Source organism: Pseudorca crassidens, chromosome 19 (genome assembly GCF_039906515.1).
Source record: "Pseudorca crassidens isolate mPseCra1 chromosome 19, mPseCra1.hap1, whole genome shotgun sequence".
Classification (NCBI taxonomy): domain Eukaryota; kingdom Metazoa; phylum Chordata; class Mammalia; order Artiodactyla; family Delphinidae; genus Pseudorca; species Pseudorca crassidens.
Genome location: NC_090314.1, coordinates 21,183,738 through 21,197,553, shown reverse-complemented (window position 1 = coordinate 21,197,553; position 13,816 = coordinate 21,183,738). Strand labels below are relative to the sequence as shown.

The 13,816-nt window shown below is 55.8% G+C and overlaps 1 protein-coding gene across 2 annotated transcripts in view; it reads left to right on the top strand.

Moving 5' to 3' along the window:
- Positions 1 to 11,485, top strand: part of ASIC2 (acid sensing ion channel subunit 2) — a 1,019,934-nt gene extending 1,008,449 nt beyond the window's left edge. For both annotated transcript variants that reach the window (XM_067714314.1, XM_067714313.1), the window contains exons 6-10: positions 1,057 to 1,210; positions 3,311 to 3,402; positions 6,886 to 6,965; positions 8,606 to 8,674; positions 10,550 to 11,485. In XM_067714314.1, the coding sequence (XP_067570415.1) occupies positions 1,057 to 1,210; positions 3,311 to 3,402; positions 6,886 to 6,965; positions 8,606 to 8,674; positions 10,550 to 10,651 (497 nt within the window). In that variant the 3' untranslated portion in view covers positions 10,652 to 11,485. The remainder of the gene's footprint in view (positions 1 to 1,056; positions 1,211 to 3,310; positions 3,403 to 6,885; positions 6,966 to 8,605; positions 8,675 to 10,549) is intronic.
- The last annotated feature ends 2,331 nt before the right edge of the window (positions 11,486 to 13,816 follow it).

The following is a 13,816-nucleotide window of genomic DNA, read 5'->3' as shown; positions in this document are numbered from 1 at the left end:
GAGGGAACTGATGCAAGTGGATGAGGGCTGGAAACCAGACTAGGGAAAGAAAGGAGGTAGAGAGGTGGGGGTAGGGAAGGAGTGGGTTTTGGGGGAGCAGAGAGCACTGCGGAATGCAGGGGAGCGGGCAGAGAGGATCGACAGTGAGCATCCGGGTGGGCCCCAAAGGAGATCAGCCGTATCTCCCCGCACACGCTCTCGCGGTTATTCCAAAGCTGTCCTGTCTTTGCGTGCTCCGTTGAGCCAGGCGCGTTCCCCCTGCTCCTCTGCCTTCTGCTGGGTGTTGGCTGGTCCACACCCACCCCCCGACCCTGGAAAACTTCCAGTGAGGGAGATCACACAAACAAGCTGCAACCCCCAAGCTAGACCCACTCCACGTGCCCACCTCTTCCGGACCCGGGAAATGATCTATAACCAAGACAAGCAGAGAGTATCTAAATCATCCGGACTCAAGTTCGTTCAGCAGCTGCACTTGCTGGATCTAAGTGCAGCAGCTCGGGGCTCACACGTCCAGACGCCTCCAGGAGGGCTGGCGGGAAGGAGAAGGAGTGACTTCCAGTGGATGCAAAGCCTCAGTTCTGCGTCCTAAACCAGCGAGCAGAGCAGGTGGGCGTTGGCTACGAGGGAGCCCCAGAGGGAGTACCACGGAGCCCAGAGTTTCAGATAAAATGGTCTCCCACACTCGCCTTTGGAGAACAGCCCCCTTTGTAGATGAGAACTGAGGCTAGGAGCAGAGAAGAAGGCCCTGGGGAGGTGAGGGGTCCGGGACTCCCTCGGAGCCCATTCTCCAAAAGTGGAGCCTTTTCAAAGATTTACAAAGGGTGACATAACAGTGAAGGAAACAGAAGAAAAACAGGACCAAGAGTAACAGAGAAAGAGTGGGCACATTCTATGAGAGCTCACACCCTCATCAACCGGCCCCCCTTCTCTCCACAGCCCCCCACCCCTCATTTACCCGGTGGCACCTCCTCCTAGCTCACTCCTCTGCTGCGGGAACCTGGCTACTCTGGGCCAGGAGGTCCACCTGACTAAGCCCTGCCTCCCTCTCCCCTCCAGGTCTGCTGGCGGAAAAGGACAGTAATTACTGTCTCTGCAGGACACCCTGCAACCTGACCCGCTACAACAAAGAGCTCTCCATGGTGAAGATTCCCAGCAAGACGTCAGCCAAGTACCTCGAGAAGAAATTTAACAAATCAGAAAAATATATCTCGTACGTTAAGTGGACGTGGTGGATGGCGGTGGGGGAGGGTGGACTAGGAAAAACTGGGGGGCAGTCGAGGGCAAGGTAAGCGATTACTTCTATTTGGCAGACATTAACTGAGCACCTGCTGTTTGCCACGTTCTGTGCTCAGACTCAGAATACGAAGACAAAGCGGATTAAGATGCACCCCCAGGCTTTAAGGAGCTTAGAGTCTGGTGGAGCGACAAGTACAAAGCTGAAAGCTATGTAGGCTGATGCAGGTAATAAGAGAAGTGGCTGGCCGCACCTTGCGTAGGGACGCTGTCAAGGAAAGCTTCAGAGATGTTTTTCTTTTTGCATTTTTTTGTTAGTTATCCGTTTTATACATATTAGGGTGTATATGTCAATGCAGAGATGTTTTTACAGGATGTAGAGGAGTTTTCCAGGCAGGTTTTGCACATTCTGTTCCCTCTGCCTGGAATGCTTTTCCTCTCACTCTTCACCTAGCTGGTTCCTCATTGTGCAGGTCTCCATTTAAACGTCATCTCTTTGGACGACTAAATTAGTCCCCTCCTGTCATTTTTCTCTCGAAGCTCTCTGGTGTTTTCCTTTATAACACACACCACCATGTGTAATTCTATATTCACGTGTGTGTTTCCTGCAATTAACTTGCCCACTTCACGAAAGTGAAGCTCCTTGAGAGCAGGAACTTTTCTTGTTTTGTTCTCTGCTGTGGAGTGTCTGACACAGAGTTGATGCTCAACTATATATATATATATATATCTTTTAACAGAATAAGTGAAAGAAAGACACAGGAGCAGAGGGTGTCCCAGGCAGAGCCTCAGCAGGGAAAATCAGTGAAGGGCAGACAAGATTAGGGGAAGGGGAGGCTGGGGGAGGTGACTGTGTCCAAGGTAGAAGATCCTGCAGGCTGAGCTGGGCGGGGGTGGGACGCAGAGAATGGACTTATTCTAAGAGGACAGGCAGCCACAGAAGAACTTCCACCAGGCGAGTGACAGGCTCACATTTGCCGTTTAGGTAGAACCTTCTGGAAATGTTCTTTATCTGTGATGTCCTACATGATGGCCACTGGCCACATGTGGCTACTGAGCATTTTAAATGTAGCCTGAGTGATGGAGGAACTGGATGCTAATTTTATGTCACGTGGATTAGTTTAGCGGTTTTAGGAAGACCCTTCAGGCGGCAGATAGAGGTCGGACCGGAAGCCAGGTGGGCAGAAGGGAGCCAGGTGGGAAGCAGTTGCCATAAACCAGGCAAGAGAGGGTGACCCTGTGAATGGCACCTGGGCAAGCCCCGCGTGGAGAGGGCTCCTCGCTCCCAGCCTCTCCCTCCTGCCCACACCGTCACCAGACCTCATCCTGGGACGGCTTTCGCTCCGTCCCAGGGTTGAGGACAAGGGACGCTGAGGGCATTGTGAGCCACGTCGTGGAAGGAGGCAGGGAATTTTGTAGGAGGTACCAGGCACCGCTGTCGCAGACATTGTGCCGGCCGTAATGACTTCTCCTGCCTAGATGTGTCTCGTGCACACATCTGCCCAAAAGAGCAAAAGGGAACCGGGGTGCTTCCATCAGAAACCCTGCAACCAGGTGTGGGTTTTCTCCCTAAAAACCCTCCTTGGTCCCTGCAGCTGACTTGGCCATCCGGGGTAGGGTCCCCACTAGGAGAAGCTTGCTATCAATCCCAGTAAGAACTGGGGGCCTCTCCAGTGTGGGCAGGGGAGGTCAGCGGGGGGCAGGCGAGCAAGCCTTGTCAAGAGAGTGCTGAGCTCACTTGAGCTCACATAAGGGCCCAGGCAGACCCTCTGGGAGCACGGAGACCTGGAGGCCGGGCAGGATTCCTGGAAAGGGTGCAGAGAGACAGGGGCGTTAGCAATGAGGGGCCAAGGGGACAGCTGATATACGCCTCCAGGGCCGTGAAGGGCACTGAGCCGGGAGTCAGGATGTCAGGTTCAAGTCCCAGCTGTGCCACTAACCAGCTCTAACTTTGGGCCAGTTGTTTCACTTGCCTGGGCCTCAGTTTCCCCATCTGTCTGTGGGAAAATTGTATTAGATGATCCCCATGGATCCTGAGGGTTCTCACCACGTATGACACTGGACATTTCCTCCGCAGAGAGAACATCCTCGTTCTGGATATATTTTTTGAGGCTCTCAATTATGAGACCATTGAACAGAAGAAGGCGTACGAGGTTGCTGCCTTACTTGGTAGGTCAGAGTGTCTGTTGCACAAATGTCCACGTCTCATGGGGATGGGCCGGTGGGCAGGTTACTCCCTCTTCCCTTTGCACTGTTCCTGCCCCAGAATGGGAAGAACTCCACGTGCTGGAGGTGTTAGGCCCAGTTCACGTCCCAGTCTAGGCCTCAGTTCCCCCATCAACACATTGAAGTAGGTGAGCTAGACGCTCTCTCGGGGCCTTTCCAGCGCCATACTCTTGGGATTCTATGGTCTTCTGCCCCCCGGTTGGAGTCAGAGCCCTGGGGCCATGGCAGGAAGAAAGAGCTGTCAAGTGGAGGGAGGGCTGAGCTGTGGGTGGTCCCAGGCAGTGGGCCCAGGGAGGGTCCCCCATGGAGCCCCCACTGGAAAGCAATTTTGCTGCATTGAGAAGGCCCGGTGCCCCCTGGACTGAGAGCCCATTGTCAAACACAATAGAAGGGCCATGCATCCCCAGAAATCTACAAACCTGACTGCCACCCCACTCTGGGGCCAGCTCCCCTGGCCCCAAGGGCACAGGATGGATGCAGGAAGTTAATTTCAACACAGTCCCAGCCCAGCGTAAAACTCACAAGATCCCTGCGGGTGCACAGTTAAAAAGACCTGCTCTGGGGCTTCCCTGGTGGCGCAGTGGTTGAGAGTCCGCCTGCCGATGCAGGGGACATGGGTTCGTGCCCCGGTCCGGGAAGATCCCACATGCCGCTGAGCGGCTGGGCCCGTGAGCCATGGCCGCTGAGCCTGCGCATCCGGAGGCTGTGCTCCGCAACGGGAGAGGCCAAAACAGTGAGAGGCCCGTGCACTGCCAAAAAAAAAAAAAAAAAAAACCTGCTCTGGACTCGTCCCCCAACTCCCACTCACTCTCAAGAAAGGATCTGGTGTCTGTGGCTTCGAGGAAAAATAGCTCTTGTCTCTGTGAAGTGAATCAGGTGAGAATAGAATCCTGGGTGAGGGCGGGGAGGCATACACCTTCTACCTGGAAGTACAAGGGGAGAGCAAGCCACGGGCCGCTGCACACCAACTGGGAGGAAGTGGGCAGGTGGCTTCACTGAACCTCAGGTTTCTCATCTGTAAAATGGGTCTAATAAAACTCATTTTGTGAGTTTTCCATGATGGTTAAATGTGGAAAAGCCCCAGCCCACAGGAGGTCCATAAATAGAGGTTTCTGGCATGTGGACAGACACCATGCCAGGGACCCAGGGCCTACCCTGCGGCACCGTCTGAGCGTGTCTGTTCCTCTCCCAGGAGGCTGGGGAACTGGGCCACAGTTGGGTGCCCGCTGGGCTAAGGTGGTCATCACCTGGGCCTTGGAGATTGTTGTGGCCAAAGGGCCTCATGCCCTGAGCTGGTGGTAGAGCCCTGCTCCTGCCACCTTTATTTCCTAAAGAAGACCGAGGACATGCCTCCTCCACTTCCGTCCCCTCCCCTACATAGGCTCACAGTCACACTCAGACACACACATACACACACACACACACACACACACACAGTGACGAGGGCCTGAGCCCCGAATCTGTCAGGAGAGGTAGCTGGTCCCTGCAGCAGATATGAGAGAGCATTTTCCCAGCATCTTGTTCCCACCCAAAGTAGCCCGCCGTGAAAGTCCTGCTGCCATCTGCACCTCCCGTGAGGACAGCAAGTGCTACTTGCAAACCGTGAGCCACGGCACCCAATCGGGCCCGTCCCTCCCCTCCCCCCGCCGCGCACGGCGCACCCCTCCCGCGGTGAACACGCCCTCACAGACCCACATGCAAGCCACGCGGCGGCAGAGACACGTACGTGCACACAAGTTGCGTGCTTACACACTCACGTGCTCACACCTGCACATGCTCACTCAGACACACTGTGCCCACTCCCACAAAGCCACATTTGGACGCACTCGTGTAGCTACCCTAGACGTGGCTTGCCGCCTATGCAAAGCTGTCGGTGGTCAGACGTATCGCCTGCGTCTATCCCACACGCATTCGCGCACGGCGCACCCAGGCCCATACCCCACGCTCCGCCACACCGCTCGCACAGGCACAGACACACCCCCCTCCTGACGTGCACACGCATCGTGCACACTCCCCGATACGCTTCTACTGAGGATATTAGAGGGGGCGGAGGGGCAGGAGAGGAGGGAAGGGGAGCCACGCTGAGCCCCAAACCAGGTCCCCCCAGGAAGGGCCGCCTTCCCGTCGTCACGGCTTGCTCGCCTGGGGATGTGTTGGTCGGGCTTCTCCAGCCATAATCAGGGGAGGGGTGGGCAGAGGGACTCATCCAAAAGTTCTCAGACCAAGAGGTCAGCCTGGACTCTCCAGGAGGAGAGTACATTCATCCCCAACAGCACCTGCTCTCCCCAGCCCAGCCCAGCAGCTGCCAGTCTTAAAGGTCACGGCTGGAAAGGACTTCACAGTTCATCTCCTCCAACCACCACCCCCACCCCGACCACCTCCACCACCAAATGTGCCCGGAAGGCAAAGCTCCTGACAAGGTCAGGGCTTATCAAAGCCGCACAGCGAGCTGGTGGCCCCCCTCCAAACGCACAACCTCAGAGCCCCCTGCTCTACCACACTGCCTCCAGAACGAAGCGCTTGGGGCTTTGGGGGGGATCAGAACCCCCTTGAGAATCAGATAATAACTTCTGAAATACAGACTCTCCCTCTGCAAATGCCCAGGTGCACACACAGTGGATCGCATTCCATTCAGGGGGTCTCCAGCCACTGGCAGCTCCCACAGGAGAGCCGTTCTCAAACTCTGGTGGGCCAGAGAACCACCCAGGCACTTTAAACTCCTGACCTGCAGACCCCAAGCCCAGAGGTTCTGATTGTGTAGGCCTCAGGCAGGTGCAGGCTCTGCACTGATTACAAGGATCCCAAGAGTCTGATGCAGGGGTATCCGAAGACCAGTCTAGAAAGACTTTGGTCGGTGGGGCCCAACATCCAGGGCAAGGACCTCTACCCTAGAAAGAGACCAAACTGAACGTGTACCTTTAGGTGGGGAGACAGGGAGATGCTTCCTACGGCCTTATCCCAAGGGCCCCAAAGCCCATGTCATGACTGGGGGGTGTCTCTTGTGTTACTGCTCCCGAGACCCCCCCTCAGGCCACCTGACACACGTCCCAAGCTAGACTGTGTCCTCGCCCAGGCCAGGGACCGCACGCACCTCGTCTGTTCCCAGCCCAGAGCCAACTGAGCCCCACCAGTGTGGTTCTGAACGAAATGAACAAGCCTGTCAGCCCACGAGGTCTATTCCAGGCCCCCCCGAAAGCATCCAGGTTAGTTCCCGTCCCCATGGGTGCTGAAAACCAAACCCCCCAGCTCTCAGAGCTGTGCAGTGAGGGAGGGACGCGTCAAGGGCCTGGCCTCCCAGCTACAGGCCCCGGCCCCCCGGGACGGGGAACCGTTCAGAAGGCCTGGCCTCCGAGTTCTCAGTCCGCTCAGCCCTTCCGGAAGTGCTGTCAGGAAAGCCAAGTCTTTGTCTTCTCTCTCTCTCTCCAGGTGATATTGGTGGTCAGATGGGATTGTTTATTGGTGCTAGTATCCTTACAATACTAGAGCTCTTTGATTATATTTATGAGGTAAGATTTGGGATCGCTCGTGGGGGGATGACCTGGCGCCCTCATCCTGCCCTGACGTCCAGAACCGAGCGTGGATGGGGGGAGAGCACGGCCTCTCTTCCCCCAGGGCCGCCTCCCCTTCCCTGTCCATGGGTATTGTCTATCACCACCTCCTAGGCACTGGGGGAGGGATGGATGTAAGAGAGACAGAAGCCACAGGCCTCTCCTCAGGGCTGTCTACACTCACAGGGAGGGAGCAGAAGGGATGAGAAGAGGATGAAACTGTGCTGAGGCCAGTCTGAGCCCCTCCCGCTGCTAGGGGGCTTCAGACATGGGTGTGTCTGCACCCTCACACTCACCACACACCACACTCACACACCACATATGCACACACATACACCACACGCACTCCACATACGCCACTCACACACGTGCCCCACACACACATCACGCAGTTATACCACACTCACATACGACATATGCACACACATGTATCACACACACTTATACCACACTCACGTACTACTCACAAATACACATGTACACCAAACGCACACCACATGCACACACACACACCACTCACGCATCACACACACTTATACCACACTCACACGCAAGATCTGCACACACATACACCACACACTCCATACACATATATCACACACAGTTATACCGTGCTCACACACACTGCTCACAAATACACACATACGCCACATGCACACCCCATGCACACACACACACCCCTGCCCTCCTGGTGGCCCATCACCCGAGCAGCGCCTTCCGTGGTCCAGGCAGGTTTCAGGAAGGATCACTCCTGCAGTGCTCATCAGTCCTGAGCAGGGAGAGCAAGGGCACCCCTGCGCTCCTGGCCACCAACAGTCCGGGAGCTGTCACCCTCAGGAGGCAGCTGGACAAAGCCTCTGAAAGCTTCTCACACGACAAACAGTGGCTTCAGTCACTGAGCGCTCCGGGTGCACGTCAGCCTTCCCACTGCCTCCCTCCCCCCAGCCCCGGGATGGCTCCAGGGACTCCAGAATCCCTCAGGGAAGTCCAGGCCCAACACCGTCCCCAGGACCGCCTGAGTCTCAGCCTAGCGAACGGGGCTGCAGAGCAGTGGCCTGCATCCCAGAGGGGGCTGGCGACGGCCAAAGGCCGCTGGGAGTCACTGCGGGGAGCCGGCGGGCAGCGGCGAACAGGGGCCTCTAGAGTGCCACGTCCTGCCTCTCAGCACGGAGACCTTGTTCCCAAACGGGTCCCATGGCCAGATTTCATTCTGCCTTGTTTACTCGTTTTTGTGAAAAGATACACAAAATCACAGAAATTGAATCGCACCAGGGAACATACTTAGTAATTACCCTTTCTTGCTAGGAATCAAATGTTAAGAACTCAAGTGTATCCCGATCTTGTGAACTGTGGAGTTGTCAGGCCTCGGAAGTGATGAGTAATTCTGCCCCCCCAGGACAGACAAGGAGCCAGCCATACCGGGAGGCCAGGCCCTCCCGTGACCCCCTCCAAGCTCTAGCCCCCGCTCCAAAATCCCATCTCAGCCCAGAGATTGGGGAGGGGCCCCAGCCCAGCCGCGTGGAGGGAGGCCTCTCTCTCTTTCTCTACCTTGGCGCCGCTCTTCTGGCCTGACCACCCCCTTCCTGCCTTTCTTGCAGCTGATCAAAGACAAGCTATTAGACCTGCTTGGCAAAGAAGAGGAGGAAAGGAGCCACGATGAGAACGTGGTGAGGGCAGCCCGGGGTTTGCAGGTTGCTTAGTTCCTCTAGCACATACAGGCCATGTTAACCCAGATGCGGGGACCGGGTGGGGCCGGAGGGCGGGCCGTGCTTCGTTGCACGCCTTTCCGTGGCTTGTGACACTCTGCAGCTCCCAAATCCAAGGACACTCCAACTGAGCCTTGAGCCTGTCTCTGAGACTCACCCCAGAGCCCAGTAGTAAGCCGTGGATGCAGCGGAGACCAGGAGATGCTTCTGCCTGGACCAATCCAGCTTCTCCCAGGCCAGAGGCCACGCCCCTCTTCTCATGCCTTGGGAGAACCGGAGAGGCTCTGCGTAGGTCCACTCCCTTATTCTGCGGGGTGGCAGAATACAAGCAGGGATGTCCCTGGCATTCTGCCCCGTTTTGAAGGGGACGTAGGGTGTGCGGCCCTGTGAATTTGGTAGTGGCAGTAATACCCATTAGAACTGCTAACCACTGTACATGCCTGGTACATGTCAGGCACTGTGCTAAGTGCCTCAAGAGCGCCACATCATTTCAACCCTACGGTCACCCTAGAGGAAGGTCTGTGCATGAGGCCGTTGCAGCTCAGACCAAGGTTACACTGCAGATGAGTGTCAGAGCTGGGCACAAAGCCTCCCAAACCACCACTGTCCTCCTCTGCCTCTCATTCCTCGAGCCAGAGAGGGGCAGCACCTCTTATGCTGCTAATTCTTCTTCCCTAACTCAGTCTGCTCCTGGACCCCGGTCTCCACTGAAGGTTGCAGGTATCGCTGGCTTTCCCCAAGTCAGCACCCCGGCCCCAAGAGACCACCCCATTCGATGGGCACTTGCCCCCTTAAAATCATAACATGCCAAATGGACCCCAGCCCCCTCTTCCCGTTGGGGCTCCCACTTCTGTCCCAGACACTATTTCTCTACCCATCTCCCAGGCTAAAAATCTCACTTTGATTCTCTCGGGTTTGAACAGAAGACAGCTTCTGTTGAGGAGAGAGCAGTGTGGAAGGAGGCCAGGCTCTGGACTCAGCTACCTGCCTGGATCCCAGGTCCCCGCTTCCCAGCCTCGTGTGCCTGGGGCTCGTTACTTCCCTTTCTGATCATCTGCTAAATCACTGGGGCTTCAGGGAGTGCCGTTCAGATTAAGTGAGGCCAGGCCTGTAAAGCCATGAGCTTTGCCTAGTTTATAATGAGCGAGTAGAGGCTCCCTCCCCTCCCCGAGCCGCATTCTTGGCACCGAATTCTGCTCCCATCCCTCCCAGCCTCCAGCCCTCCGCAGCCTGGGAATCACCTGGAAAACTCAAAGCTATCTCAGCCCCACCCTGCTCAGGGACCCAAGACCGCTCTTCCCTGGGGCCAGCCTAACCTAAAGGTCCTTCCGGCAGCTGTGGTCAGGGGTCAGGGTTCTGGCTGGGGGCCTCCACTGCTTGGCCTCAGCGATTGGCACCCCCTGCCCCAGGCTTGGCCACAGACCACCCCTCCTCCAGCCCAGGCTGACCCAACAGAGACCCCAAGGGCGAGGGTAGGATGGGCCATCCAAGCTCCAAAGCTACACATCACTCAGATGTCGCTTCAGGTGACACATCAGGGGACCGCTAGAGAGAAGGTCAAACCAGTCGCTAAGCCCCATCCCCTCTCTGCGGGTGCGGGGGTGGGGAGGGTGCCTAGGTGGAGAATGGAGAGGATTCTAAAGGCAATGAGGCCCCTTCAGCCTCACGGTCCAAGATGGCAAGCCAGCGCGTGAGATGTCTGGGGCAGAGCAGCTGTGCCCCGGGAGAGCCCACAGTGGGCAGCGTGGTTCCCGGGGCCTGGGCTGGGCTGCCCGGGGGCATCGTGATGAACTTTTGCTGAATGAGCATCAACTCCCACTTTCCGCTTCCCACCAGAGCACTTGCGACCCGATGCCAAACCACTCCGAAAACATCAGCCACAGTGTGAACGTGCCCCTGCAGACAGCCCTGGGGACCTTGGAGGAGATTGCTTGCTGACAGCCCTCCGACTGCCCGGCACCCCCCAGACAGACCTGGAGGCCCAGGACCAGAACAGGGGACGGCAGGCTCAGGTGGGATGACCCCTGCCGACCGACGGAAAGAAGCAAGAGCCCCCTATGCACACATAGCAAACTCTCTGTCAAAACCTCGCTCCAGCCTCGTCTGGCACGACGCGTCCTCAGGCCCTGCTGCCGCGCATCCGTCCCTCTTAGGAGAAGTGAGTCACGCTCTGGAACTGTCCGAGAACCGACCTGCCATCACATCTCACTGCCAGATGTAAAAAGCAACTGCATGCTCTGAGTCCTCACGGCACCGCCTCCACGTCTGTCTCCGTACTTGACCCTCCTCCGTGCGGTTTCCAGCAGTCCCTCTGCAGCTGTGCAGGGGGACTAGGTTCCAGCCCTGAAGTCACGACGAGGCCACGCTGGAATCACCCCTGCGCGATCAAGAGGGAAGCCGCAGAACTCGACGACGTCCGGTCCTTGTGTAGTTTGTGAAGGTTCTTAACCTGCCCACAAAGCCCTCCCCCACCTCCCCAAGCCGGCCCACAGGGTGATCAGGGCCACCCCCTCCCCTCCACAGCGGCCCCGGGGACTCATCCGCGGTGCCCACGTCATTCTGCTCTCCCTGTGACACGGCTTGTACAGTCTGATTCTGTTTCTTTGGGGGTCTTTCTTTTTTGTTTGTCTGTCTGTCGGAGATCTGTTTCATTTCGTTTTCTGAATTTGGGTTTTGATGTTCTGAGGTTTGGTTTGGTTTTTCCATTTTCTCTTGGCATTTATTTATTTGTGCTTCCAATCACAGTCATATTAAAAGCTGGTCTTGTGGAAATGGCTGAGTCGTCTCTGCCCTTCCCCCGCACTCTTTCTCCCCAAGACTTTAGGAAAGAGCCAGATCTGCCAGGTCAAAAACCACAGGACGAATAGGTAGATAGATGGGTAGGTGATAGATAGATAGGTGATAGATAGATAGATAGGTGATAGATTGATAGATAAGTGATAGATAGATAGATAGGTGATAGATAGATAGATAGGTGATAGATAAATAGGTGATAGATAGATAGGTGATAGATAGATAGATAATTAGATGACATAGTTTATGCATTACTTACCTTTACAAAACAGGTACGCTCTGTATTCTATTCTATTCTATCCCACATCTTTTTTTTGTTTTTTTTTTTTGCGGTACGTGGGCCTCTCACTGTTGTGGCCTCTCCCGTTGCTGAGCACAGGCTCCGGACGCTCAGGCCCAGTGGCCATGGCTCACGGGCCCAGCCGCTCCGCGGCATGTGGGATCCTCCCAGACCGGGGCACGAACCTGAGTCCCCTGCATCGGCAGGCGGACTCTCAACCACTGCGCCACCAGGGAAGCCCCCCACATCCTTAAACACTATTGATCACAACATTGTAAATGGCTTCCCCACCCCACGAATGGGTCACAGCCCAAGGTCTGAACGACACTGCGCTGGACCACAGGCACGTGGCATGCGGACAGGGAGGCAGAGCACGCCACACAGACCTGCAAACCTTAGAGGAGGCCTTCACATCCCTCTGCTCTTCCGTCCTCTGTCGTGGCTTCTTCTGACCCAGCCAGCGAATTCAGGCTGGACACCTGCCCCAGCATGGCCCCCTCGCACACTCCTGCCTTTCCCAACCCTCTCTGCAGCCCACCTCCTCACCCCCATCAGACTGACCTACTTCTGCCTCGCTCCCCACGACTCCTGAGAGCACGTCCATGTGGGAGAGGAGGGGGGGGGTGCCCTCTGCTGGGGGTGGGGCATGCCCTTTCAAGCCCCCCCTAATTCCGCAGGACCAGTTCCTGTGGTCTAACCTTTTACTTCCCCTTACTTCCCCCCACCACTCCCAACTCAAAGTCATCCCCAGAGCCACAAGAAAGACCTAATACGGTTTGTACCTCCCTCCTCATGCACAAGTGCACGGAAAGCACTGGCTAGACCAGGCAGTCTGATCCCTGCTTCGCTATCCAATCTCTCTCTCTCTCTCTCTCTCTCTCTCTCTCTCTCTCTCTCAACACAAGGAACTGATGGATGAGATCATGCACCTCTCTGGGCTCAGTTCCCTCCATCTGAGTATGAAGAAAATACCTTACCTGTGTCTTCACAGATGATCCCCAGAGGCCTCTTCAGACTCGAGGTGCTATGACAGTACTACTCCCCCTGCCAGTGGGACAAGTCACACCAGCCACACACACCACACCGGGGCCGGGAGCTTGCAGTCACCAGGCTCCAAGAGGCAGCTGGGACACAGCATCCCTCTGATGGCTCCTCCCAGGCATCCTCTCAGCTAGGGCTGCCCAGGGCTGTTAGCAAAGCTGGGTTTTAATTTTTAGAAACAGGGTGCACAGCTTCTGGAAGTGTCCTTGTTTACGTGTTCTATCTCTGCCGCTACAAAATGACAAACTTAGTGGCTTAAAACAACACAGATGTATTATCTTACAGTTCAGGAGGCCAAGAATCAGACATGGGTCTCACTGGTTTAAAATCTAGGTGTCAGCAGGGCTGCCTTCCTTTCTGGAGCCTCTAGAGGAGAAACCATTTCCTCACCTTTTCCACCTTCTACAGGCTACCCACGTTCCTTGGCTTGTGGCCTCTTCCTCTTTCAAAGACAGGAATGATGGGTTGAGTCCTTACTTCACAAAGACAATGACCTTCTCCTGTAGTCACACCTCCCTCTAACTCAGATCCTCTCCTGCTGGCCTCTTCCATTTTTAAAGGACTCAATTAGATTCATTAGATTAGATTAGATTAGGCGCAGCCAAAAATCCAGGATAACCCTCCTATTTCAAGGTTGTCAACTAATCACATCTTCAAAGTCTCTTTTGCCATGTAAAGCAACATATTCACAGGTTCCAGGCCTTGGGACGTGGACCTCTTTGGGGGCCGTTATTCTGCCTACCAAGAGTCCTTTGGACCACATAATCTACTTACCCTCATTTTCCAAATGAGCGGACCCAAACAGGGAGGGCAGAGACTTGCCTAGCATCACACAGTGAGTTAGCAGCGGTGCCCAAACTACACTCCCAAGCTCCCAGGCTCACAATTCCATCTGTAGGCCCACTTCAAGCAAGAAGGACCGAGTGTGATCATTTTTCCAAACTTTGCCAGGGCATGGAAGTCTTTCTCCTGAGAGAAGTTCACTCCTC